General features: G+C 44.8%; 1 protein-coding gene across 1 annotated transcript in view; it reads right to left on the reverse strand.

Annotated features, from left to right (window-relative positions):
• Nucleotides 1-24,944, reverse strand: part of KPTN (kaptin, actin binding protein) — a 40,834-nt gene extending 15,890 nt beyond the window's left edge. The window contains exons 1-9 of the mRNA XM_075606809.1: nt 24,653-24,944; nt 23,206-23,288; nt 22,809-22,893; nt 22,562-22,616; nt 20,028-20,103; nt 18,160-18,233; nt 14,582-14,691; nt 1,777-1,881; nt 1,469-1,476 (exon numbers count right to left, since the gene is read on the reverse strand). Coding sequence (XP_075462924.1) covers nt 1,469-1,476; nt 1,777-1,881; nt 14,582-14,691; nt 18,160-18,233; nt 20,028-20,103; nt 22,562-22,616; nt 22,809-22,893; nt 23,206-23,288; nt 24,653-24,863 — 807 coding nt within the window. The 5' untranslated portion in view covers nt 24,864-24,944. The remainder of the gene's footprint in view (nt 1-1,468; nt 1,477-1,776; nt 1,882-14,581; nt 14,692-18,159; nt 18,234-20,027; nt 20,104-22,561; nt 22,617-22,808; nt 22,894-23,205; nt 23,289-24,652) is intronic.
• Nucleotides 24,945-26,277: the final 1,333 nt, after the last annotated feature.

Below are 26,277 nucleotides of genomic sequence, written 5' to 3' on the forward strand. Positions count from 1 at the left end.
GCGGAGAAAGCCGTGTGGCTTTCAAACACTAAGTGGAAAACAGGGTAAAGTGTAAACCCATAATTCCGGTTCCGCGGGGACCAGAGGGCTGGGATTTGGCCAGGATGCAGTCCTCTAACCCCAACCGAACGGAGTAGGGTTAACTGTGAAAAAGTGTGTGTTTCCCATTGACTACAATGGTAGCGGAGGTCCCATTGAATCCTATGGCGGCGCCGACCCATGCATTTCCTATGCCAGCGCCGGCCCTACTGATTCCAATGGAGGAAAACCGCGTGGCTTTGAAACGGCTAAGTCCAAAAACGTATAAAGTGAAAACCCATAACTCCGGTTCCGTAAGTACCAGAGGGCTGGGATTTGGGCAGCATGTAGTCACTGCTCCGGCATGACTCCATGGCAATTTCCAGCCCTCTCCGATCAACCGGACGGAGTATGGGTAACTGTGAAAAATGTGGTTTTCCCTTTGACTTCAATGGCGGAGTTGCTCCATTAAAAGCCTATAGCGGCAGAGCCCATTGATTTCAATGGAAGAGTGAAATGCAGTTATTTCTTTTAGCCTATAGCGGAGAATCCTGCATTAAAGTTAATAGGGGATTTTAACTTGGTTTTGGTATCTCCGGTTCTGGGGGTCGTGGAAGGTTGATATTTGGCCACTATGGCAAGGGTCCTCCGGCATGAGGACCTGGCAAATTTCAGCCCGCTCAGACCCACAGAACAGATTATTTTAATATATTTAATATTAAAATGTTACTCTGCATCCCTGATATTTCTAAGCCAGTGAAAGCCACTGGCCCAGAAGGAATGTTAATTGCCACAGGGCGTCAGGATGTCTGAGGTAAACCCATGTATGAAAGGCTCACCGCCCTGGATTGAGTTTTCTAGGACAAAGAAGAGCAGGCTATGGGTACTTGTGTAAAGTGTTGTGTTTCACACCTTGGTACAAAGGTTTTCCTGTCAAGGGACCCAAAAGGCAGACTAGGAGACGCCAGTCTTTTGGGAGTGGGGCTAGGGAAATGAGCCCGATTAGAATAATGCCCACCCCTGTGGGCAAGTATTACCTTGCTTCCCACGTGAGGTGGCAAGGGGTAATTGGGTGGAGGTAATTGGTAACCAATACCTGGCACCCAATGTTAAGGGATAAGACTGAAACCCCATATAAACGAGTGTAAGCCCTATGCCCAGTGTCTTTGTTTTTGTCATCGTTTGTTTACTGTATTGCTGAATGAATTGCCAATCCAGATCCTGATTGCTTCATTGTCCAACCCCTAAGTAAGTGTTCATATTCTGTGTGTTATTTGTATATCTTGTGTGTTCACCTTTTTCAAGGAATAAACGTTCTATATTATATCTAAGTCGCATTCAATTCAACCCAGTTTTTGTGTATATTATAACCCTGCACAAGCTCCCGTGACACCTATTACACAGTATTTTGTAGACACAAGTCCCTGTCCCAAAGAGCTTGCAATCTAACTTTGGTGCCTGAGGCACAAGGAAATAAAGGGGTAGTCCTCAAGCGCCTGGTTAGGAAACCTGTCCGGCATTTACTTTAATTGACCTGAATAGGCGTAAACGAGGCATTGAATGTGCTAACCCGTATTGGTGCATCATGAATCTGCCCGCAGTGACTTGTACAAGGTCGCAAGGACAGCTGACAAGGATTCGAATCAGGTTCACCAGCTTTAAATTTAGATCTTACCATTGACCTACTTCCTCAGCTTCATGTTATAGAGTTAATGGAAATAAAGGAGTCAGCTCTGTCTCCTGTCCAGCACAACTCACCTTCCCAAGAGCTTTCCACTTGGCTCCTACAGCCACTTGGCAGGTTAAAGATGAGGACTTTGGATATAGGGCCGTCCTGCTGCAGCGACCAGCTCTGGAGAATCTCTGCAGCGGGCAAGAGTAAAGGGATGGATGCAGCACAAGGTCACTGGCAGATCATCACGGAGCAGAACACAGCACAGGGACAGTGTCATCGTGAGGTCTGCGTGTGCTAGCATAGGGATGAGCAAACATTTTATGCCGAGCCCCCTTTTTCATCCATGAAATTTCTCGGGCCCCCCCCCTGCCTTATGTAATCAAAATCACATGACGTCAGCCCACGTGAGCAGGTTCAGCAAATGAGGGCGAACCAGCTTTGTAACGCCCCCGCCACGTGTCTACAAATAAGTATTTATAACAAATTACATCACTTAAAAATAAATATTATGATATTTGTCTAATAGTGTCCCCATTTATGCTGTATTATTAATCTCTTTCTTCCCGCCACATCTCCCCTCTTCTACAGTCTCACTCCTCTCCCTCTCCCAGTATTTCTCACTCCCCCCAGTGTCTCTCTATCCCTCCCTCCCCCCACTCTCTCTTTCCCTCCCCCCCCCACTCTCTCTTTCCCTCCCCCACTCTATTTCCCTCCCACCAGTGTGTCTCTCTTTCTCCCTCCCCCTAGTCTCTCTCACTCCCCCCAGTGTCTCCCTCCCTCCTCCAGTGTGTCTCTCACACTCTCCCTCCCCCCAGTGTCTCTCTCACACTCTCCCTCCAGCCATTGTGTCTCTCCCTCCCGTCAGTCTCTCTCAACCCTCCCGCCAGTCTCTCTCAACCCTCCCGCCAGTGTCTCCCTCTCCCTCCCACCAGTGTCTCCCTCTCCCTCCCGCCAGTGTCTCACTCAGCCCCATGTCTCTTTCACCCCCTCCCCATGTCACACTCACCCCCCCTCCCCATGTCACACTCACCCCCCTCCCCATGTCACTCACCCCCCCCTCCCCATGTCACTCACCCCCCCCTCCCCATGTCACTCACCCCCCCTCCCCATGTCACTCACCCCCCCTCCCCATGTCACTCACCCCCCCTCCCCATGTCACTCACCCCTCCTCCCCATGTCACACTCACCCCCCCCTCCCCATGTCACACTCACCCCCCCCTCCCCATGTCACACTCACCCCCCCCTCCCCATGTCACACTCACCCCCCCCTCCCCATGTCACACTCACCCCCCCTCCCCATGTCACACTCACCCCCCCTCCCCATGTCACACTCACCCCCCCTCCCCATGTCACACTCACCCCCCCTCCCCATGTCACACTGACCCCCCCTCCCCATGTCACACTCACCCCCCCTCCCCATGTCACACTCACCCCCCCTCCCCATGTCACACTCACCCCCCCTCCCCATGTCACACTCACCCCCCCTCCCCATGTCACACTCACCCCCCCTCCCCATGTCACACTCACTCCCCCTCCCCATGTCACACTCACTCCCCCTCCCCATGTCACACTCACTCCCCCTCCCCATGTCACACTCACTCCCCCTCCCCATGTCACACTCCCCCTCCCCATGTCACACTCCCCCTCCCCATGTCACACTCACTCCCCCTCCCCATGTCACACACACACTCACCCTCCCCATGTCACACTCTGACACTCATCACTCTGCATGCAACAAGGAAGAACTGCAGGAGCTGTGTAGCACAGCACCACCTAATGGCCGAAAGAGAAATTGCAGCTACGGAGTGCTTTTCTCTGCTCCTGGCAAAATCGCCGCCTGCTGCCTGCGCCCCCCAGTTTGCGCACCGCTGTGATAGCAGATAGGGAAGTGTCTGCTTCACACCACAGATTAGAGCAATCCACTTTCTGCAAAGTTAGTGGAACCTTGTGTGTTAAGAAGGTGTTTGCTGGAAGGGTGGGCAAAATGTAGCTGAGCTACAAGGACATCCAGCAATTGTGATTACCTGCTTTCAGCAACTTCCAGAAGGCTAGTACTTGGGGGTAACTCTGTACCCTACAGTATCAACACTCTGGCTGTTCCTCCGTACCACTCTTTTCTTATATAGCACAAAAGGCATTTGTAATAAAGAATAACACTAGCTGATGTTTAAAAAGAGTTCAAGCCACCAAGACCACTCGGCTCCCTTAGGCTGAGCCCCCGCTGGCGCTGAGCGCACTCATGCTTGGAAAGCGCTCCAAGCATGAGCGCCGGGTGTCCTGGCATTTACGTGCGCGCGCGTGCATTGCGGGTAGTTGAGCGTGCTAGAATGTCCGTTTTTTTTTGTTTACCTAAGCGCCGGTGAGCGTGTGTACCGCGCACGAGCGCACCGCGTGAGCGGGGACTTACTTATATCTATATATGTAAGTAACCGCGGCAAGCGCCGCCCGCTCAGCACTAGCGGGAACACAGCCTTATTCAGGCATGTTACAATAGGAGATGATGCAGTTGGATATATGTATACTGGGCACAATATATCGACTATATAAAACAGTGTTGAGCAAATAATTAGTGCCACACAGTAATGCAGGAGCGAAATGCAGGGAAGTTGTAAATTGTTAAGAGAGGCGGTGAGGCGTCCGAGCATTTGGTGCAGGGAGTATCATGGAATGTAGATAGAGATAATACATAACATGAGCAATACAAGATGTGACCATCCGTCGCACATAAACACAAAAATGATTGCCAACCACCGGGCTTTACCTTATCTTGGTGTGTTTATTCCGCAGAGATATTTATCAGCTAAAGTAACACAATGTTTCGGGGTCAGTACTCATTCATCAGGCGCACAGTGATGCATAAAATACAACATAAAACTGTATCTATATATATATATAGCCCTGGTCTCTAAATAAGTCGAAAATACCACCAGGATTACCTCCTTTAAGGATGCCATGCCTAAGTTCATTATTGATCTTCATGAAAAATGATTTCGGATTTGATTCCAAGTTTTACCTCCAGATCCAAATCACAGCCATCGGGGCCCATGTGGCACCAGCTCATGATAATATCTTTCTATATAACAGAGAAAAAACTGTTTCTTAATAATAAGGGAGAAGGAGCGGCTCAGTGAGTAAAGACACTGACTGGCACCGAGTTTGAAGCATGGTAGCCTGGTTCAATTCCCGGTGTCGGCTCCTTGTGACCTCACTTTATCTCCCAGTGTCTGGCACTAAAAACAGATTGTACGCTCCACGGGGCAGGGACATGTGCCAGCAAAATGTCTCTGTAAAGCGCTATGTAAAACCAGCAGCTCTATATAAGAACATGCTACAGTATTATTATTATAAACATCACTGTTCCTTTATCTGCCACTGGGGGCGGTATATAGCCGAAGTCTTTTTTGTTGTGATTTTGGACTGGGGGTAAAACAAACCTGGAATGTTTAATAGAAGTACATTTAGTACACCCAACAATTACTGTACATTTACGTTGGATTCTCATTTATGTAGAATTAATTTTATTGATGTAGCAGTCTGTAAAATTAAGTGCGGTCTGCAAACGGAATTTTTTCTCCAAAAGATACTAACAGGAATAATTTACTTGCAGCGAAAAGCTTTCATCCAAAGAATACCACCTAATGTTTACCAATCAGTCAGTATTTGAACTTGCAGAATTGCCAGTAAAGATGAGTTGTTGGAGGTAAAAGTAATTAAAATAACCAAGTTTTTTTTTTTGGTACATGGGGCTATGATTAGCAATAATTAATTAAAACTTAAGATGAGTGACTCAAATACCTAGGGAAACTTAGCTAAAATCTAAAGCCAAATTGACAGACAATTTAACATGATTACCATGTGTAACGACATTCAGTACAAGGTCATGGAACATTAAATCTGCTATCCTACGTTACTGGCATACCCTGCAAAAGTACAGCGCAGTGGGAAATATTTCCCAACAGAAGGCTCTGTTTTTAAAAGGGCTAAAATATTAAAGAGTTCAAGGTAAAGCGGTTATTTAGATGGAGAGAAAACAATTTTTAGGGACAGCCAGAAAAGGTACATTTGCATGCCTCCATTGTGGCCATAAGTTACATAGTTACATAGTAGATGAGGTTGAAAAAAGACATACGTCCATCAAGTTCAACCTATGCTAAATTTAGACAACAGATACTTTATCCAATATCTATACTTCCTTATTGATCCAGGAGGAAGGCAAACAAAAAACCCCATTAAGGGGAAAAATTAATTCCTTCCTGACTTCAAGAATTGGCAATCGGATTAATCCCTGGATCAACATCCTTCCCATGTTTACTTATTTGGTATATCCCTGTATACCTTTCCCATCTAAAAAGATGTCCAACCTTTTTTTGAACAAATCTATTGTATCTGCCATCACAGTCTCCATGGGTAATGAATTCCACATTTTAACTGCCCTTACTGTAAAGAACCCTTTCCTTTGTTGCTGGTGAAATTTCCTTTCCTCCAACCTTAAGGGATGGCCCCAAGTCCTTTGTACTGCCCGTGGGATGAATAGTTCATTTGAAAGCTCCTTTTATTGTCCCCGTATATATTTGTATATAGTTATCATATCCCCTCTTAGATGTCTCTTTTCTAATGTAAATAAATCTAATTTAGCTAGTCTCTCCTCATAAGTTAGATTGTCCACCCCTTTATTAATTTGGTGGCTCTTCTCTGCACTCTCTCTAGTTCCATAATGTCTTTTCTTAGGATTGGTGCCCAAAATTGTACTCCATATTCAAGGTGTGGTGTTACTAGTGCTTTGTAAATTGGCATAATAATGTTTACTTCCCTTCCATCCATTGCCCGTTTGATGCAAGATAAGATCTTGTTTGCCTTTGCAGCTACTGCATGACATTGGGCACTATTGTTAAGCCTGCAGTCTACAAGAACTCCTAAATCCTTCTCCATCAAGGATTCCCCCAATATATCTCCATTTAATTTGTAAGTCACCTTTTTATTCTTGCATCCCAAATGCATATCCTTACATTTATCTGTATTAAACCTCATTTGCCATTTACCTGCCCAGGTTTCCAGTCTCTCCAAGTCCTTCTGAAGAGAAATTACATCCTGCTCTGATTCTATTACCTTACACAATTTAGTATCATCAGCAAAGATGGAGACTTTGCTCTCGATCCCAAACTCAAGGTCATTAATAAACAAGTTAAAAAGCAGGGGTCCCAGTACCGATCCCTGAGGTACTCCACTCACGACTTTAGCCCAACCTGAAAAAGTTCCATTTATGACAACCCTCTGTTGTCTGTCCTTTAACCAGTTTTCAATCCAGGTGCATATATTATTACTGAGTCCAATTTTCTTTATTTTGTACACCAACCTCTTGTGTGAAACCGTATCAAAAGCCTTTGCAAAATCTAAGTAGACCACATCAACTGCATTACCCTGGTCTAAATTCCTACTTACCTCCTCAAAGAAACAAATAAGGTTAGTTTGGCAAGATCTATCCTTCATAAATCCATGCTGACTATTACTAATAATTTTGTTTTCCATTAGGTATTCCTGAATATTATCCCGTATTAAACCTTCAAGTAGTTTCCCTACTATTGAAGTCAGGCTTACAGGTCTGTAATTTCCCGGTTGTGATCTAGCTCCCTTTTTAAATATAGGCACCACATCTGCTTTACGCCAATCTTGTGGTACTGAGCCTGTGGAAATGGAGTCCTTGAATATTAAATATAATGGTTTGGCTATTACTGAGCTTAACTCCTTGAGAACTCTTGGATGTATGCCATCGGGGCCAGGTGCCTTATTTACTTTAATTTTTCCAAGTCGCTTATGAACTTCTTCCTCAGTTAACCAATTGTTCATTAATATGGAGGTTGTGGCTTCCTCCTGCAGCACTACTATTGAACTTGATTCTTCCCTGGTAAACACAGAGGCAAAGAATTTGTTTAATACCTCAGCTTTTTCCTTATCTCCAATAATCTGCCTACCCATCTCACACTGAAAGGGTCCTATATTTTCTTTTCTCATTTTTTTGTTATTAAGGTACTTAAAGAACTTTTTAGGGTTGACCTTACTTTCTATTGCAATCCTTTTTTCATTGTCCATTTTTGCTAATTTGATTGCCCTTTTGCAATTTTTGTTACATTCCTTATAATTCTGATACGATGTCTCCGTCCCTTCTGACTTAAAGAATCTAAACGCCTTCCTCTTCTTGTCCATTTCCTCCCCTACCTGTTTATTTAGCCACATTGGTTTTGACTTAATTCTTTTATACTTATTACCCAAGGGTATACACTGATAAGTGTGCTTTACTAACAATGTTTTAAAGACCGCCCATTTATCTTCTACATTTTTCCCTGCAAAAACATCATCCCATTGTATTACTACTAGATTAGACCTCATTTTATTAAAATCTGCCTTTCTAAAGTTTAAGGTCTTTGTTGAACCCAAGAAATCTATTTTTTGATAATTTATTTCAAATGAGACCATGTTATGATCACTGTTACCCAAATGTTCCAGGACTTGAATATTTGTTATTACTTCTACATTGTTTGATATGACCAAATCCAGTATTGCCCCTCTCCTGGTTGGTTCCTCAATAATTTGGGTCATATAATTGTCTTTAAGCACCCCCAAAAACCTGTTTCCTTTTGTTTTAACGCTAATCTCATTGCCCCAGTCTGTCTGGATAATTAACATCCTCCATTATGCAAACATGACCCAGTTTTGATGCCTTTTCCATTTGCAAAAGTATTTTAGCTTCCTCAATCTCACAGATATTTGGTGGTTTATAGCATATTCCCACAAACATTTTCTTTATACTTTTACCTTCACTGCTAATTTCTATTCACAAAGTCTCTACATTTTCATCATTCTCTTCATAGACATCATCCCTTATAATAGGTTATAGATCCGGTTTAGCATATAAACATACTCCACCTCCCCTTCTATTTGTTCGATCCTTCCGAAAAAGGAAATAACCCTCTAAATTAACTGTCCAGTCATGAGTTTCATCCCACCATGTTTCAGTAATGCCTATGATATCATACTGCTCCCTTGCAGCTATTAATTCAAGCTCCCCCATTTTATCTGTCAGGCTTCTTGCATTAGCAAGCATGCATTTAAGTTTTTTTTCAGCCTGTACTAAAATTATCTTATCTGCTCCTTCCTTTCTGCGCCCACTTGGTTTAGTCTTTAGAAGTTTTCTAGTATTATCTGTTTTTACTATGGGTGTCTCACTGCTTGTCAAACTCGCACTTGCCCCCATTCTTTTTGTTCACTCCAGCGTACATCTGCGTTGCCCCAAAGGCGCACAGCCTGATGGGGGCCCCCCCAAGAACTGCTCCCCTCTGCACAGGACCAGCGTGCGAAGGGTTAACATGTGCTTGATCTTTGTTGAATCGGCAACCCCACCCACTGGAATGTTAACGAGGCAAGGGGACACAAAGGAAAGATCTTTTTGTTCACTCCAGCGTACATCTGTGTTGCCCCAAAGGCACACAGCCTTTGGCGCAGCCAACTGGCGTGAGCCATTTACTGCCGTTCGCTGATGATAGTTGATGTTAAAGCTGCTCTATTTCTATCAGAAACTCACAAGCCCTTTATCCCCTGTACCCAATTTTCCTACTTTATCTGTCCATGAAATGTCTGTGAAGTGACTGTATAACCCAGTTCTTTTATTGTAACCATGTATTTTTTATAACTCTGTGCCCAGGACATACTTGAAAAAGAGAGGTATCTCTCAATGTATTACTTCCTGGTAAAACATTTTTATAAATAAATAAATAAAAATTCTACCTCCATACCACTTTGTATCCTCCTCTATTCCATTTAGTTCATTATCTGTTTCATTTCCCTCCCCCCTCCATCCTAGTTTAAAATCTCCTCCAACCTTTTTAGCATTCTCCCCCCTAGCACAGAAGATCCCTCTGCATTGAGGTCCAATCCGTCCCTAGAATATATATGGCACCTCTCAGAAAAGGAGTCTCAGTGCTCTAAAAACCCAAACCCCTCCTTCCTGCACCACTTTCTTAGCCATGCATTAACCTCCCTGATCTTTGACTGTCTCCCTGCGGTAGCGCATGGCACTGGTAGTATTTCAGAAAATACTACCTTGGAGGTCCTTGCCTTAAGCTTTTGGCCTAGATCCCTGTAATCATTTTTTAGGACCCTCCATCTTTCTCTAACTTTGTCATTAGTGCCAATGTGTACCAAGACCGCCGGGTCAATCCCAGCCCCCCCCAACAATCTGTCTACCCGATCCGCAATGTGCCGAACCCGAGCACCCGGGAGACAACAAACTGTTCGGTTCATGCGGTCACGGCAACAGATTGCCCTATCTACCTTCCTAATAACGGAGTCCCCTACCACCACAATCTTTCTTTGTATATGAGCATCCTGAGTCCCCACTGTGCTGGAGGAACTATTCCCCTAGCTGCTAGAGGAATCAGTCTCCCCCAGCCTTGCCATTTCTGCCCTGACATTCCCAATATCTTCACAACACGGCAAATCTATTGGGATTTGTCAGCTGAGAAACGACCTGCCTCTCCCTATTCCCTATTGCCCCTGCTTCCCCTTCTAACTGTCACCCAGCTACCTACCTGCTCCTCACTAACGGCAACCAAGCTACCTACCTGCTCCTCACTAACAGCGCCACCATCTGCACCACTAGTCGAAGCAAGGGCCTGCTCAGTGAGCTCTAATTACCTTTCAAGATTGCCAATGTCCCTCAATATTGCAAGTTGCCTCTTCAGATCAGCAATCTCTGACTCTAAAGAGACCACCCGCTCACACTTCTCACAGCGGTATGCTCCTTGGAACAGCTGCTCCAAGTGCACATACATGTGGCAAGATGTGCATTTTGTGGCATTTTCAATCCTGCTCATTCTAGCAACTATGAAGTTTATAAGTACTAACAATAAACTGTACTTCAATAAACTATACCTTGTTTAACTGCTTCCTTGTTCAAACTGCTTCTGGTTCTAACTACACACACTTTAAACAACCAGCACTTCATATCAACCACACGGATCAGTCAGCACACACAAGCTCAGGATTCGTTAGAAGCCTCTGTTTAAATAGGAGATGCAATGGATTTATGCCATTGGGACATTAGCACCCAGGGGCATGAACCAAGATTGGGAACTGAAACATTTTTTAAGATAGAAACTGTTCTCATATTGTGATCATCTATGTACACATGGATAAATTATTACTGCACCATCTTTGACAGATCGTCATTCAGTATTCCGCTTGAATCTTTATATATATATATATATATATTCATGTTTATATTAACATTACAGGTTCCATTGAGGGATATATATTTATTTATATATATCTCCACTATTTCATTAAAAATATAACTTTTTAATTGTATCACATTGGTGTTGGCCCCATTCTTGCAGTTGTGCTCCGCTCAAATCTTTGGATTACCTTTTTATTAGAGGTTAAATCCGTCCGGACCTCGGTCTACCATCCTCAGACTGATAGATTGGTAGAGAGGTTTAACCGGACTTTAAAAACCATGCTTAGGAAGTTTGTGGACACTGAAAAGCGAGCTTGGGATGAACTTTCCTGTTTTTTGCGGTACAAGAAGTTCCCAAAAGCCACCACAGGTTTCTCCCCTTTTGAGCTCCTATATGGACGCCAGACCCAGGGTATTCTAGACCTACTGAAGGAATCCTGGGAGGAGGAGCCCTCCCACTCCAAAGAATACCCTTCAGTATGTAATAGACCTTAGAAACCGTCTAGACATGACAGGTCTGTTTGCTAAGCAAAATCTTAAGTCTGCTCAGGAACGTCAAGAGGCAGTATAATCAAAATGCCCGCGTAAGGGTCTTCCAACCTGGGGACCAAGTGATGCCGCTATTACCGACTTCAGAGAGTAAACTTCTAGCGAAGTGGCAGGGTCATTTCCAAGTTCTCTGCCGCACAGGGGAGGTGAACTATGAAATCTCTCAACCAGGGCCCAGGAAGGGTAAACAAATCTACCACATAAACCTCCTGAAACCCTGTAAAACAAGAGATCGCTATTCATCCACCCTATGGAAGGAGAGACGGATTTGGGTCCACAGCCTCCAAGGGGTAGTAATTACAATGACCATCAGATCCCTATGTGAGGTCAGTTAACAACGGAACAAAGGTCAGACATACTGGAATTATGTGACTAGTTTCCAGATGTATTTTTCGAGCTGCCAGGGCAGACTGATTTAGTGTCCCATAGGATTGAGATGGAACCTGGCGTAAAAGTACGGTCCCGTCCCTACAGATTGCCAGAAGGCCGAAAAGACCTTGTAGAGAGGGAGATAATAGACATGCTGGAATTGGGCGTGATCGACGAGTCACAAAGTGAATGGTGTAGCCCTATAATGTTGGTCCCTAAACCAGATGGGAAGGTGAGGTTTTGCGTGGACCTCCGAAAGGTAAATGCCGTATCCAGATTTGATGCATACCCAATGCCAAGGGTGGATGAATTGCTTGCCTCTCTTGGTAAAGCAGAGTATATGTCCACCCTAGACCTCACAAAAGGATATTGGCAGATAACTTTAGCAGAGGAATCCAAATGCAAATCTGCCTACGCCACCCCTCTCGGTTTATACCAATTCGTCAATATGACGTTTGGGTTACATGGGGCTCCAGCTATGTTCCAAAGATTAATGTACAAAGTGCTACGACCCCATAGGGCATATGCCGCTGCCTACTTGGATGACATCGTCCCATATTAAAAGGTTAAGGGCAGTCCTAAAGGTCCTTAAGAGAAGGAGAGATCACTGCCAATCCCCAAAAAATGTGCCATGGGAAAAGCCACTACAAAATATTTGGGCTGTGCCATTGGGGGGGGGGGGGTAGTAAGGCCACTCGCCAGCAAGGTGGCCACCATAAAGGAAGTCCCAACCCCACAGACAAAGACGCAGGTCCGCTCCCTTTTCGGGTTAGCAGGGTACTACAGGTGGTTTATACCAAATTTTTCAGAGATTACAGCACCTCTAACAGATTTAACAAAAATAAAAAAAAAGAGTGCCTGACCCAAGCTAGATGGTCTTGTGAGTGCCAAAGCGCCTTTGATACATTAATGAAGTGCCTGCCAGAGGGCCCCGCTCTTCGGAGCCCAAATTTTAAGGAGCCATTCATTATTCAGACGGATGCCTCTGAAGTAGGACTGGGAGCATTTCTGTCCCAACAATTTGAAGGTATTGAACACCCCATATTGTTCATCAGCCGGAAGCTGCTCCCAAGGGAAGTATGTATTCCGTCATTGAGGAGTGCCTCACCGTAAAATGGGCAATTGAGGCATTACGTTACGGGGGTGCACTTCACCCTGATCACTGAGCATGCACCCTTGAAATGGTTCAATACCATGAAGGACACAAACTCAAGGCTGACCCGTTGGTATATAGCCCTCCAGCCCTTCTCTTTTGATATACAGCATAGGCCTGGGAAGGAGCATAGAAATGCTGATTTTTTTTGTAGCAAGGAGTGGAGGGTCGGGCTTCAGCCTTGTGAGGCCCTAGCCACACACAAACAGGGGAGGTATGTGACAGGGTGAAGTCAGGTACTGATAATTATGCCTATGAAACATCCGAGTCCTTCATCCATACTATATCTATAATAAGAATAGTTGGGCAATCAGGAAGTAACCTGAGACAGCTGACAACCAGCTTAATAAGGAGGCTAATGCTTGTAGTAGGTGGCTGACAGACTACAGAGCTGTTCTGTGCAAGCGCTTATCCAGAAGGATTTTCTAACAGCTCTCTAAGAACAGAGATTCCCAACCAAAGATACAGTAAGGACTTTCATATTGTTTCATAACCATTGTGATATATGTTATGGGGTTGGGAACTGAACAAAGCCAGCCCGATAGATAGGGCCTGGAGTGTTTAGCAAGATCTCCCTATGGAGAGTAGGTGTTCTTTTAATGAATTTTGTTTTGCCTTAAGTGTGCCCAAATGTTTGTGTTGTGGAGAAATAAAACCACTCATCATTTGGTTTACCCCGAAACTGCACGTGTGGACTATTGTCTGACCTCGCCTACAGGCCGTCCTGCCACAATGCCATATTAGTAAAATTTATTGAAAAAATAAGTGGCAGAATCCTTTTGTAAAGGACAATTCCTTATCCCCATCTAAACCAGTCTGGTGACACCTTATTTTCATGAGTTTGTTTCCGCATTAAATATGGTGACTTGTGTCATTTTCATGTCATTTTCTTATATACAAAACTAAGTTTGCACATTGTTTTATTTAACCAGATGTAGTTTAACATTGTCTTTTTTTTCTGTTCTTACAAAACAAACATAAAATGGCATAACTTTAAATGACTCAGAAAAGTGATGTCTCCTTTATTTCACTACATTGTGTTTTCCTGACACCAGAACCACTACTTTTTTTTTTTAATCTCCTCTCTGCCAGGGGGTGGGGTTGCAAAGCTTTGTGCCATAATGCATTGCAGGCCGAATTGGCAGCGACAGGGTTTATGACCCTTCTAGGAATATCAGGTATTTTCTAATGTGTATGGTGGAGGCTTTTAACAACTTCCTTATGCATCATAACCTATTAAAATGACGGATAAATAAATATAGAAACATAGAATTTTACAGCAGATAAGAACCACTTGGCCCACCCAGTCTGCCTATTTTCCTACCTGCTATAAAACCTCAGACTATTTTATCCTTGGCTTTCTTTCATATTTAGAATAGCCTTATGTCTAACCCAACAAAGTTTGAATCCCCTTACTGTATTGGCCCCAACATCCTCTGTTGGGAGGCTATTCCATGATTTCACCACCCATTCCCTGATGTACTTTCTTACACTTTCTCTTGACAACCCCCAGGTTCAGAGTATGACCAGCAGCTTCTAGTACTTCTACCACACAAACAACAGTGAGATGTTCTTCCCTAACCTTTACCTCTGCTCCTCTGCTCCACGTGTGAAACACAGACATAACCACTCTGGCAGCCATAGGCGGTGATCCGGCGCTGCGTGTCCGGGATGTTGTACACGCTCAGCCATAATACGCTGCGGAATTAGAGAGACTCATAGGGCAAAGGTAATCCATTTGGGAAAGAATGTATGGTGTCAACAGGGACAAAAGAACCAGAGCGAAAGCAAGAGAAGCCTTAATATATCTTGGTCAAAGAGCCAACATCCTGAAGATAATGCCTTATGACGAAAACATGGTGGCAGTCAGATGAAGGGACAGGGGGGATGAGCAAGTAATGAAAACATACTGCCAGTCACAACAATCCGTAACAAAGACTCAGCATGGTTTTTCCCCTTAACACACTGCTTTTACAATTCCATTCTTCAAGTTGTTCTCAGATTTAATTCTACAATTATTCTGCAGTTTTCATTTATGGGAGTAAATGCTGGAGTCAATTGATAGCCCCAATAGCTTTAATAATTCAAGTTTAAAACACCACAACCTCTGGATCACCAAGTTTTTCTAGTTGTCAGTAAAGACCAAAAGCAGCATATACCGCACAATATGTGCCGCGCTAAGCTTTTTTTTATTATTTGGAAAACTATTAAGCATAGTTTAATGAAGAAATATCTTAAACGGCAGAGTAGGATAACGTGCTCACAATTATTGTAGCTCTAATACATATTAAAGTGGCTATATACCTAATTTTTTTTTTTACTAGTTATGAAACAGTGGGTCTCCGGAGCCGAATCATGCCGATTTCAGCTCTGGAGACCCTCTGCTTCCCCAAATACTTAACTTGAATGGGCTGCTGGTTGCAGTTCCGGCTGGGCACAAAAAGTGTCTAATTTAAAAGATCCCATGTCCCAAAAGAAGTTGTGATGTCATCCCTTGTGGCTTTCTATTGGCCCACGTTCCGTGGCACCTTTAAAACAGGACTGAGATACCAGCATCACCTTCTGATATAAGTATCTCGGTGAACAGGGGGTCCCCTGAGCTAAAATGCATGTAGTTCAGCTTTCAGGACACCCTACCTAAAACCTAGGGGCTTTTTTTTTTTTCAAGGCAAGGGCATTGTAGGTGGGGCTGCACCGGTTACATAGACGAGGTTGAAAAAAGATATACGCCCATCAAGGTCAACCTATGCTAAATGTAGACAGATACTTTATCCTATATCCGCAAACAAAAAATCCCAGTGACATCTAATGATATCACACAATGGGAAAAATAAATTCCTTCCTGACTAAAAGAATGGGCAATCAGATTACTCCCTGGGTCAACATTCTTCCCATGTTTATATATTTGGTATATCCCTGTATACCTTTCCTTTCTAAAAAAAAAAAAAATATATATGTCCAACCTTTTTTTTAACAGATCTATTGTATCTGCCATCACAGTCTCCCTGGGTAAAGAATTCCACATTTTAACTGCCCTTACTGTAAAGAACCCTTTCCTTTGTTGCTTGTGAAATCTCCTTTCCTCCAACCTTAAGGGATGCCCCGAGTCATTTGTACTGCCCGTGGGATGAATAGTTCTTTTGAAAGCTCCTTGTATTGTCCCCTAATATATTTGTATATAGTTATCATATCCCCTCTTAGACGCCTCTTTTCTAGTGTAAACTAACTTAATTTAGCTTGCCTCTTCAAATAAATCAAATTATCTATTCCCTTTATTAATTTGGTGGCTCTTCTGTGCATGCTCTTTAGTTCCATAATGTCTTTTCTTAGAATTGGTGCCCAAAATTGTACTCCATATTCAAGGTGTGGTCTTACTAATGCTTTAGAAAGGGGCATAATTATGTTTACTTCCCTTCCATCCATTGTCTGTTTAATGCAAGATAAGATCTTGTTTGCCATTGCATCTACTGCATGACTTCGGACACTAATCCTAAATCTGCTGTCTTCAAGCACTCCTAACGCCTTCTCCATCAATGATTCTCCTTATTTATCCCCATTTAATTTGTAGGTTGCCTGTTTATTCTTGTTTCCCAAATGCATTACCTTACATTTACCTGTACTGTATTAAACTTTATGCTGACAATTACTAATATTTTTGTTTTCATTAAGTATTCCTAAATATTATCCCGTACTAAACCTTCAAGTAGTTTCCCCACTATTGAAGTCAGGCTTACAGGTCTGTAATTCCCTGGTTGTGAACTAGCTCCCTTTTTAAATACTGGCACCACAATCTTGTGGTACTGAGCCTGTGGAAATGGAGTCCTTAAATATTAAATATAATGATTTGGCTATTACAGAACTTAACTCCTTAAGAACTCTTGGATGTATGCCATCGGGGCCAGGTGCCTTATTTACTTTAATTTTTTCAAGCCGCTTATGAACTTCTTCCTCAGTTAACCAATTGTTCATTAAAATGGAGGTTGTGGCTTCCTCCTGCGGCGCTACTATTGAACTTGATTCTTCCCTGGTAAACACAGAGGCAAAGAATGTGTTTAATACCTCAGCTTTTTCCTCATCTCCAATAATCTGCCTACCCATCTCACACTGAAAGGTCCTATATTTTCTTTTCTCATTTTTTGTTATTAAGGTACTTAAAGAACTTTTTAGGGTTGATCTTACTTTCTATTGCAATCCTTTTTTCATTATCCATTTTTGTTAATTTGATTACCCTTTTGCAACGTTACATTCCTTATAATTCTGATATGATGCCTCTATCCGCCTCCATCCCTTCTGTCTTTAAGAATCTAAATGACTGCCTCGTCTTTTTTATTTCCTCCTCTACCTGTTTATTTGGCCACATTGGTTTAGACTGGTTTCTTTTATATTTATTACCCAAGGGTATACACTGATTTTCCACATTTGCCCCTGCAAAAACATCATCCCAATTTATTCCTTGTAGATTAGACCTCAATTTATTAAAATCTGCCTTTCTAAAGTTTAAAGTCTTTGTTGAACCCAAGTAATATGGTTTTTGATCATTTATTTCAAATAAGACCATGTTATGATCACTGTTGTCCACATGTTCCCGGACTTGAATATTTGTTATTATTTGTATATTTTTTTTATATTACCAAATCCAGTATTGCCCCTTTCTTGGTTGATTCCTCAATAATTTGGGTCATTTAATTGTCTTTAAGCACCCCCCAAAAACGGTTTCCTTTTGTTGTAACGCTAATCTCATTGCCCCAGTCTGTCTGGATAATTAAAATCCCCCATTATGCAAACATGACCCAGTTTTGATGCCTTCTCCATTTGCAAAAGTATTTTAGCTTCCTCAATCTCACAGATATTTGGTTGTTTATAGCATATTCCCACAAACATTTTCTTTGTAATTTTAGCTTCACTGCTAATTTTTATCCAGAAGGTCTCTACATTTTCATCATTCGCTTCATAAACATCTTCCCTTATAATAGGTTTTAGATCCGGTTTGACATATAAATATACTCCACCTCCTCTTCTATATGCTCAATACTTCCAAAAAAGGGAATAACCCTAAATGAACTGCCCAGTTAAGCTGTATATGACTCCTGCCTTCCTCCTTTTACGTGTAAGGTCTCTATGCTAATACTATTAATGTTTATAACTCGGGGGTTAGATGTCTCTTACTTGCTTGGAACACCTTTAAGCTCTGGGAACAGGTTTTCCCCTGGCTGCTCCTCAAACTGGTGCAGTCCTTCATTCTGCAGAAGATAGAGGGTTCATTGAAGTCTAGGTATCAAATCATAGAAATGCTTGCTATTGGTTTTCTGCCAGAAACAGACTCCTTTCTGGAATTGCGTTGGCAACAAGGGTTAATGTTCTCATTACAACCAACAGAGGGAGTAGAGGCTACTACACTAAGGCGAATAGTGAATATGAAAATAACCAAAAGGATCCATTAGGGTTGATGTTTCACAGAGCATAATAGCATTCGCTTATGCACTGTGAAACCTCAAACCCTAATGGATCCTTCGGTTTCTTTCATATTCACTATTAGGCTTTGCTTATAGTACTGGCGACGGCGCACAGCACCGTCACAAGTACTTGAAGTTCGTCGCGGGTGCCCATAGTGGGCGCGGTCGCGATGGCGCAGCGACATGGAGACCAAAATCGCTGAAGCCAAGGATTTTTGTCTTGACCAGCAACGTCAGCATGACGTGAGCGGTACAGCCAATGAGGGCGAACCGCTCGCAGCCACACGCCCTGTCGCCCTCCCACGGTCTCCTGCACCAAATACAGCTTTTGCTTATAGCAACGTGTTGCGTCAGCGGTCACATCACCGTTACTATAAGCGCGGCCTTAGGCCTACTGTATGTTAGGAATGTGAGCACACAGCACCACAGGCGGAGCTCACGGCTCTCTCCTTCCACTGCTCAGGCCCTTCCACTACAACCACGCAAGCCCTCTTCAGCTGCATCACGTACCCCTCGGCATGGTGGGACGCTCCACGAAGTACTTCCTCCACGCTCTACGCCACAGCCGTCGGCACGGAATCGCCGCTCCGCGCGCACCCCACGTTGCTTCCTCTCATGCGCACGTCGGACTTACAGTGCACACACAACAGCCCCTGAACTTATCCCTGCCCAGGCTCTGGCCCCAAACACTGCACGGTTACAATCTGGCTTTTGCCGAGTGTCACCTGGGTTCTAAGAACAGCAGCCAATGCGCTGAAGCCCCTGGGATCCTCCAGGCACGCCCCCTCTCCTGGTTGGCTGTTCCAGCTTTATATACCCTCTCTGTCCTGTGCTTCCTCGCTCGTCATAGTTTTTGTATGGGTGTTTCACAGTGCTTGTTCTTTGATTGTCTCGGTTTTGACGCAGCTTGGCAGACTTCCCCCTTTGGCTCTCGACTTCGGATTGTTCCTGTTTACGTACCTTCTGGCTCCCTTCGACCACGGCTCTCGCCTCGATCCTTCCATACTTCTCCTACCCCTGATCTCGGCAACGGCAACGACCATTCTTCTGGAAATAACGGTACTGGCAAGTATTCACGCAATACTCCCGATCTGGCCTGGCACCATCTAATTCCACAACCCGGACACGTCCCTCGCTCTGTCGGTGTGTGTATTCATACCTGCCACCTCAGTTCTAGGGACAGGTCTGGTCTGCGGGCTACTCCGGCGTAACACTGTAGTAGCCTCTACTCCCTCTGTTGGTGGTAATGAGAACATGAACCTATTTGTTGCCAAGCCAATCACAGAAAGGAGTCAGTTGCTGGCAGAAGGCAGATTGGGTGTGCAAGTGGTTATCATGTGCCCTCAATTTCGATGCTTTCACGTTTTCTTAAGATAGTGGTTTGCGCAATAGATACACGTGCAGCTCTGCGCATGATCCAGATACACGCACTGCACCACGCATGACAAGCGCTGCTCTGCAAATGACATGCGCTGCTCCGCACATGTTCCAGATACACACGTTGCTCTGCACATGAATCAGATACATCAATTGATTCACGTTTCTATTGGTTACGGGTCGTAAATACTCATTTTCTCTCACCTCTTTGTACAGGTGAATACACTGGTCATTGCCACTGAGTAGAAAAACAGTCTCCTGTTTCTCCCCATCATGCACCCTGTGGGGGAAAAGAAAGAAAGGAAACCTGTGTAAGGTCAACAGGGTGAAGGAGAACTGCCTCTTATGTAATTAGAGGGCATTCCGTTCGCAGGATTCCTTAAAGAGAATCTTCAGTGACCTCTCCTGCCTGACCCAATACATTTTTAAACCCCATCAGATCTTCAGTTTCTTTTCTCCCACAATAATCCAGAAACCAGATTTAATAAAAGAGACTTTATTTTCATACCAGCCCTCACTCCTAAAACAGTTTAGCTGATTCAACGTAAAACACTTACAAATTAAACTTTCCTTTACTGCTTCACTCTAAACATGGAGTGATAACAAAATTAACTAAACATATACTAAGCGCTCAACCTATTAACCTAACTTACAAATACACTATAGTGATGAATAAGTGCTCTAAAAAATGTGTTGGAATCTCCTATTCAAGAAATACCAATATGGGGATTCCCACAGGCTGACTTAGCAGACTGGGAAATGGCTGCCTAAGGAATAGAAAAACAAGCCTATCCACAAGGTATGTACAACAGTAGCAGAAAATACACAAAAAATAAACAAACAATGAACAAAACAAATTAATCCTTGGCGCACTATCGGGTATATAAACCTGACAAAATATGAAGTCCCAAAATCTTGGTAGTGGAGATGATGAATGAGTCCGAAATCCGATCACACTTAAGTCCTTTAGAATGGCAGAACCAGATCTGAAATCATACAAGACAGAACAACCATTGCGCAGTATCTTCTGGTCAATCGTGATCTCCCCCACCGTTGCCAGCTACTTACTTAAAAATAGATAATAAAGGGCCTCAAAAGGTATCTTTCACTTCCTTCCCGGCTGGCTGTACATATATGTGTTGCCAGGCGATGTGACCTCTCTTCAGATACACGCTCGCAACACCATACACCAAAATGCAAGGAGAAATAAGGCACCAATGGTATGATACCGTAAAATTTAATAAAAATACTACAGGGCTAAACAACAGTACACTCACATGCCGTTAGTCCCTACACACAGGATACAATGTGCCGTCCGCTTGCGTGAGAGGATGCCTGGGTGATGCAGATGGAGGCTGGAGTAAGCGTGGATCCCCGCTTCGTGGCCGCGACTCGGAGCGCCTTGTCCCCCTCCGATGACGTCACTGCTAATACGCCCCTTCTCCTCCCCACACGTGTGCACGCTGTATCACGTCTAAAAGAACTCCACCCTACGCGCGTTTCGTGACTGCTGACGTCCCTTCTTCAGGGGTAATGGAGTAATGGGAGCAGTAGGTGCTATTTAAACACTTTGAGGAATGTCCGTAGGGCTCAGAAAAGGCTCCTGTGTGCTTCCTCCACCACATTATTTCTTCATGTGGTGGAGGAAGCACACAGGAGCCTTTTCTGAGCCCTACGGACATTCCTCAATGTGTTTAAATAGCACCTACTGCTCCCATTACTCCATTACCCCTGAAGAAGGGACGTCAGCAGCCACGAAACACGCGTAGGGTGGAGTTCTTTTAGACGTGATACAGCGTGCACACGTGTGGGGAGGAGAAGGGGCGCATTAGCAGTGACGTCATCGGAGGGGGACAAAGCGCTCCGAGACGCGGCCACGAAGCGGGGATCCACGCTTACTCCAGCCTCCATCTGCATCACCCCGGCATCCTCTCACGCAAGTGGACGGCACGTTGTATCCTGTGTGTAGGGACTAACGGCATGTGAGTGTACTGTTGTTTAGCCCTGTAGTATTTTTATTAAATTTTACGGTATCATACCATTGGTGCCTTATTTCTCCTTGCATTTTGGTGTATGGTGTTGCGAGCGTGTATCTGAAGAGAGGTCACATCGCCTGGCAACACATATATGTACAGCCAGCCGGGAAGGAAGTGAAAGATACCTTTTGAGGCCCTTTATTATCTATTTTTAAGTAAGTAGCTGGCAACGGTGGGGGAGATCACGATTGACCAGAAGATACTGCGCAATGGTTGTTCTGTCTTGTATGATTTCAGATCTGGTTCTGCCATTCTAAAGGACTTAAGTGTGATCGGATTTCGGACTCATTCATCATCCCCACTACCAAGATTTTGGGACTTCATATTTTGTCAGGTTTATATACCCGATAGTGCGCCAAGGATTAATTTGTTTTGTTCATTGTTTGTTTATTTTTTTGTGTATTTTCTTCACTCTAAACATGCCTGGGACTGTATCTGGAATACACTTATTGTGTTGTTTATTTCCCAAGTATCCTAATCAACAGTACGTTTATAATCTATGGGCACAAATCAATGTATTGTTTGTAGTCAAAGACTCTTATACAGGCAGATTAAACAGATTAGTGCTCGTTTAAAGTCAAGTGTTTGAGAGCTGGTGTAGCAAAACGAGAGTGGGTCTGAAGAACAAAACAGACCTCATGTATAAGTTATGCAAAGGACAGGGTATGCATGTAAGAGACACAGAAAGATAAAGACACTCACTCTGCATGACACAGCTGGAAAGGAGTGAACTGCAGCTCCAGATTTAAACAGCTCTCTAGAACAAAGAAAATAAAAAAAATAGGTTTCAAGTCTCAAGATAGTAACAACCAATAGGTAAATGCAGCAGGAATTCCTATTCCACCTGGTGTCAGCAGGCTTAAACATCTGCCCTGCACTTAGCTGTGATGCTCAGGTAACAAGAGTAGTGAGAGGAAAGCATCGAGGTGGACACATGCATGATTCGTACGCGCTATGGAGTCCAGATTGTATTCAGATCCTGGTTCGTAGTCGCAGTATATGTTCAGGAAAGGGCTGGCCTTGTCACTGGAGTCCTGCAGGGGAGAAATGACATTAATAAGAGGGAGCCGTGACCAGTAGGTCTGTACCTTGCATGTGAGGGTAATAGTGACGTGGATAGAAGGGACCTATGGAGTCTGTCCCTCCTACCGCAGGACGACACAGGCGAAGGAACCTATGGCCCAAGGAGAGCTGTCCCACCCATCACAAGGTGACAATGAAAACAGACTGTTGGGACCTATGGGACATGTAGTCTCGTCGTTCCTCCTGCTTCGCCAACATCATAGTTCAGTATGCAGAATTCCCAGGCAGTAAATAGGTGACGCAGGCAGGGGTGCCGGACGGACCTTGATGAACGTTATTCCCACCACCAGGCCTCGTTTGGGGGGAGACTTGCTGAAGGAATCGATGGATACAATCTCAGCATCAACTGCGAAGACACAAAATCAGAGCTCAGTCTGACACATACAGGCTACAAACAGCAACTTTAACTATAATGAGCAAAGGGAGCTTTTAATGAGTGAGACGATACCAAAAGGAGGGAAACAGACCTCCTAAGGAGTGTAATCTATGTTTGAGTGGGACACAGTATTACAGTGACATTGCATGTTCGTGAGTGAGACTCCATATTAATGAGTAATCCATACTAATGAAAAATATGTAATGCTAATGATCAAAATTCCATGGTAATAAGTCAGATACTATACAAATGAGTGCTCTCCTGTTAATAACCAACACTCCATATTATATGTGTATATAAATGTGTGTGTATATATATATATATATATATATATATATATATATATATATATAGAATTATTATTGTTTATTTTTATTATCGTTTGATGTCACCTAATTTCACGGGGAGATAACGCATTCACATGAAGTGTCACCTAATTGCATGTGGAGGTCGCTCCCTTATTACACAGTATCACTCACTACAAAATGTTTCCATCTTTCAAGCCTCTCCAGCCCTTTGCCCCATCAGCATAATCTTGTGCTATACACCTATGCTCTGCCCGGGCCCTTTTCTCTATCCCCTGTGTCACTACAGCTGCCTCTACCGTGCCTACATCCCTTCTCACATGCTACACCCAACCTCTGCACCTCCCTCTCAATGTACGCTAAGCAGCGTCTCTCTAACTTCAAACCCCTTTAAAATGCAGGTGGGATTAGTGCATCAAATCATAAATGTAAACTGCCCCATACAGTTTAAGATCTAGTTGGCATTTGGAAAGTCTACCAGTAGGAATCAATGCATTGGTTATAGCGTTTAAGTAGTAGTGGTCATCCAAGGCCACTTAAAGGCTTTGTTGAACAGGGGCATTTTAAAGGGGTTTGAAGTTAGAGAGAAGCTGCTTAGCGTACATTGAGAGGGAGGTGCAGAGGTTGGGTGTAGCATGTGAGAAGGGATGTAGGCACGGTAGAGGCAGCTGTAGTGACACAGGGGATAGAGAAAAGGGCCCGGGCAGAGCATACAGCGAGGTGGTGTATAGCACAAGATTATGCTGATGGGGCAAAGGGCTGGAGAGGCTTGAAAGATGGAAACATTTTGTAGTGAGTGATACTGTGTAATAAGGGAGCGACCTCCACATGCAATTAGGTGACACTTCATGTGAATGCGTTATCTCCCCGTGAAATTAGGTGACATCAAACGATAATAAAAATAAACAATAATAATTCCACGAGTGGCACTCCATGTGAATGAGTGGACCTCCCCCTCTGCACAGGTGAAAGTAACGATAGTGAGTGAGCCGCGCTGATTATAGTCCTATTCCGGTGAGGAGTCGGTACCCGGGATGTAGGTAAACTGTAGCTCTCGGGACCCCGCTCGCAGCTTCTGTCTCAGGTCCTGGTACTTAAAGCTGGTCACCTTCCCTTTCAGGGTGGCCGCCAGCAGCTCGTGTCCGGCCCCGGGGCGGGGAAGGGCGGACAGTCCGTACACATTGCTCTGGGACGGGAAGCGGCTGAACGTGTCCTCCGTCAGAGTGCAGACACCGGACATCCCGGAGAGACAGGCGGCGCGAACACCCGACAAAGGAGTACTTCCAGCCAGCTGCGATGACGTCAGAGGGAAGCACGCTATTGGAAACGTACGGTGCCAGAAACCAAGATGGCCGCCACAGGATTCTGCTAGCAGTCATGATGGCCGCCTTTACGGATCAAGAGAGCAGCTTCCATTACATGCCAGCAAACAATATTTTATCTTAAAGCACCATTCCTCGCTGCTCTTTGGAAAAAAAAAACACAGATTTATTGGTTTATTTATCTTACTTGAACCAGGGTGTTCTGGTATGTGAGGAACAAAAATTAAAAAAATATATATATATATACATATATACACACACACACACACACACACACACACACACACACACACACACACACACACACACACACACACACACACACACACACACACACACACACACACACACACACACACACACACACACACACACACACACACACACACACACACACACTGTTCGACAAATAGGCATAACCACACACCCGTGACGCGTGGATTTAGGCCGCTGGCGAGCCGTGCTGCGGCTCTATGAATTCCCCTGCTCGCGCCAATTTTTATTTTTAAATAAATAAATAATTCCCCTCCCTGATTGGGTTGACGCGGGGAGGAGGGCTGGCAGGCAGCTCTGGGTTAGCACCTTCCCCCGATCTGCCCCCCCCTGCCCCTGATCTCCCCCTCCTGATCTCCCCCTCCTGTCCCCCGATCTCCTCCCCCTCCTGTCCCCCGATCTCCTCCCCCCCTCCCCCCGATCCCCGCTTGATGCCCGGGGCGGGAGGTTGGCAGCGGCGGTGTCCGCCTCTGAAGGGGGTGTGACGTCTGCTTGAGGGGGGGGTGTTCTGCGGTGGCGTCCGCTTCAGGGGGGGTGGGGTGCTGCGGCGGCGTCCGCTTAGGGGGGTGGGGGGGTGCTGCGGCCGCCGCCGCCTCTGGGGGGCGGTGTGTGTGTGTGTGTGTCACCCTCTCTCCCTCTCCCTGTGTCACCCTCTCCCTGTGTCTCCCTCTTCCTGTCACCCTCTCCCTGTCACCCTCTCCCTGTGTCACCCTCTCCCTGTGTCACCCTCTCCCTCTGTCACCCTCTCCCTGTGTCACCCTCTCCCTGTGTCACCCTCTCCCTGTGTCAACCTCACCCTCTCCCTGTGTCACCCTCTCCCTGTGTCACCCTCTCCCTCTCCCTGTGCCACCCTCTCCCTGTGTCACCCTCTCCCTCTCCCTGTGCCACCCTCTCCCTGTGCCACCCTCTCCCTGTGCCACCCTCTCCCTGTGTCACCCTCTCCTTGTGTCACCCCCTCCCTCTCCCTGTGCCACCCTCTCCCTGTGCCACCCTCTCCCTGTGCCACCCTCTCCCTGTGTCACCCTCTCCCTGTCGCCCTCTCCCTGTGTCACCCTCTCC

The sequence above is a fragment of the Ascaphus truei genome, chromosome 7, assembly GCF_040206685.1.
Source record: "Ascaphus truei isolate aAscTru1 chromosome 7, aAscTru1.hap1, whole genome shotgun sequence".
Taxonomy (NCBI): Eukaryota; Metazoa; Chordata; class Amphibia; order Anura; family Ascaphidae; genus Ascaphus; species Ascaphus truei.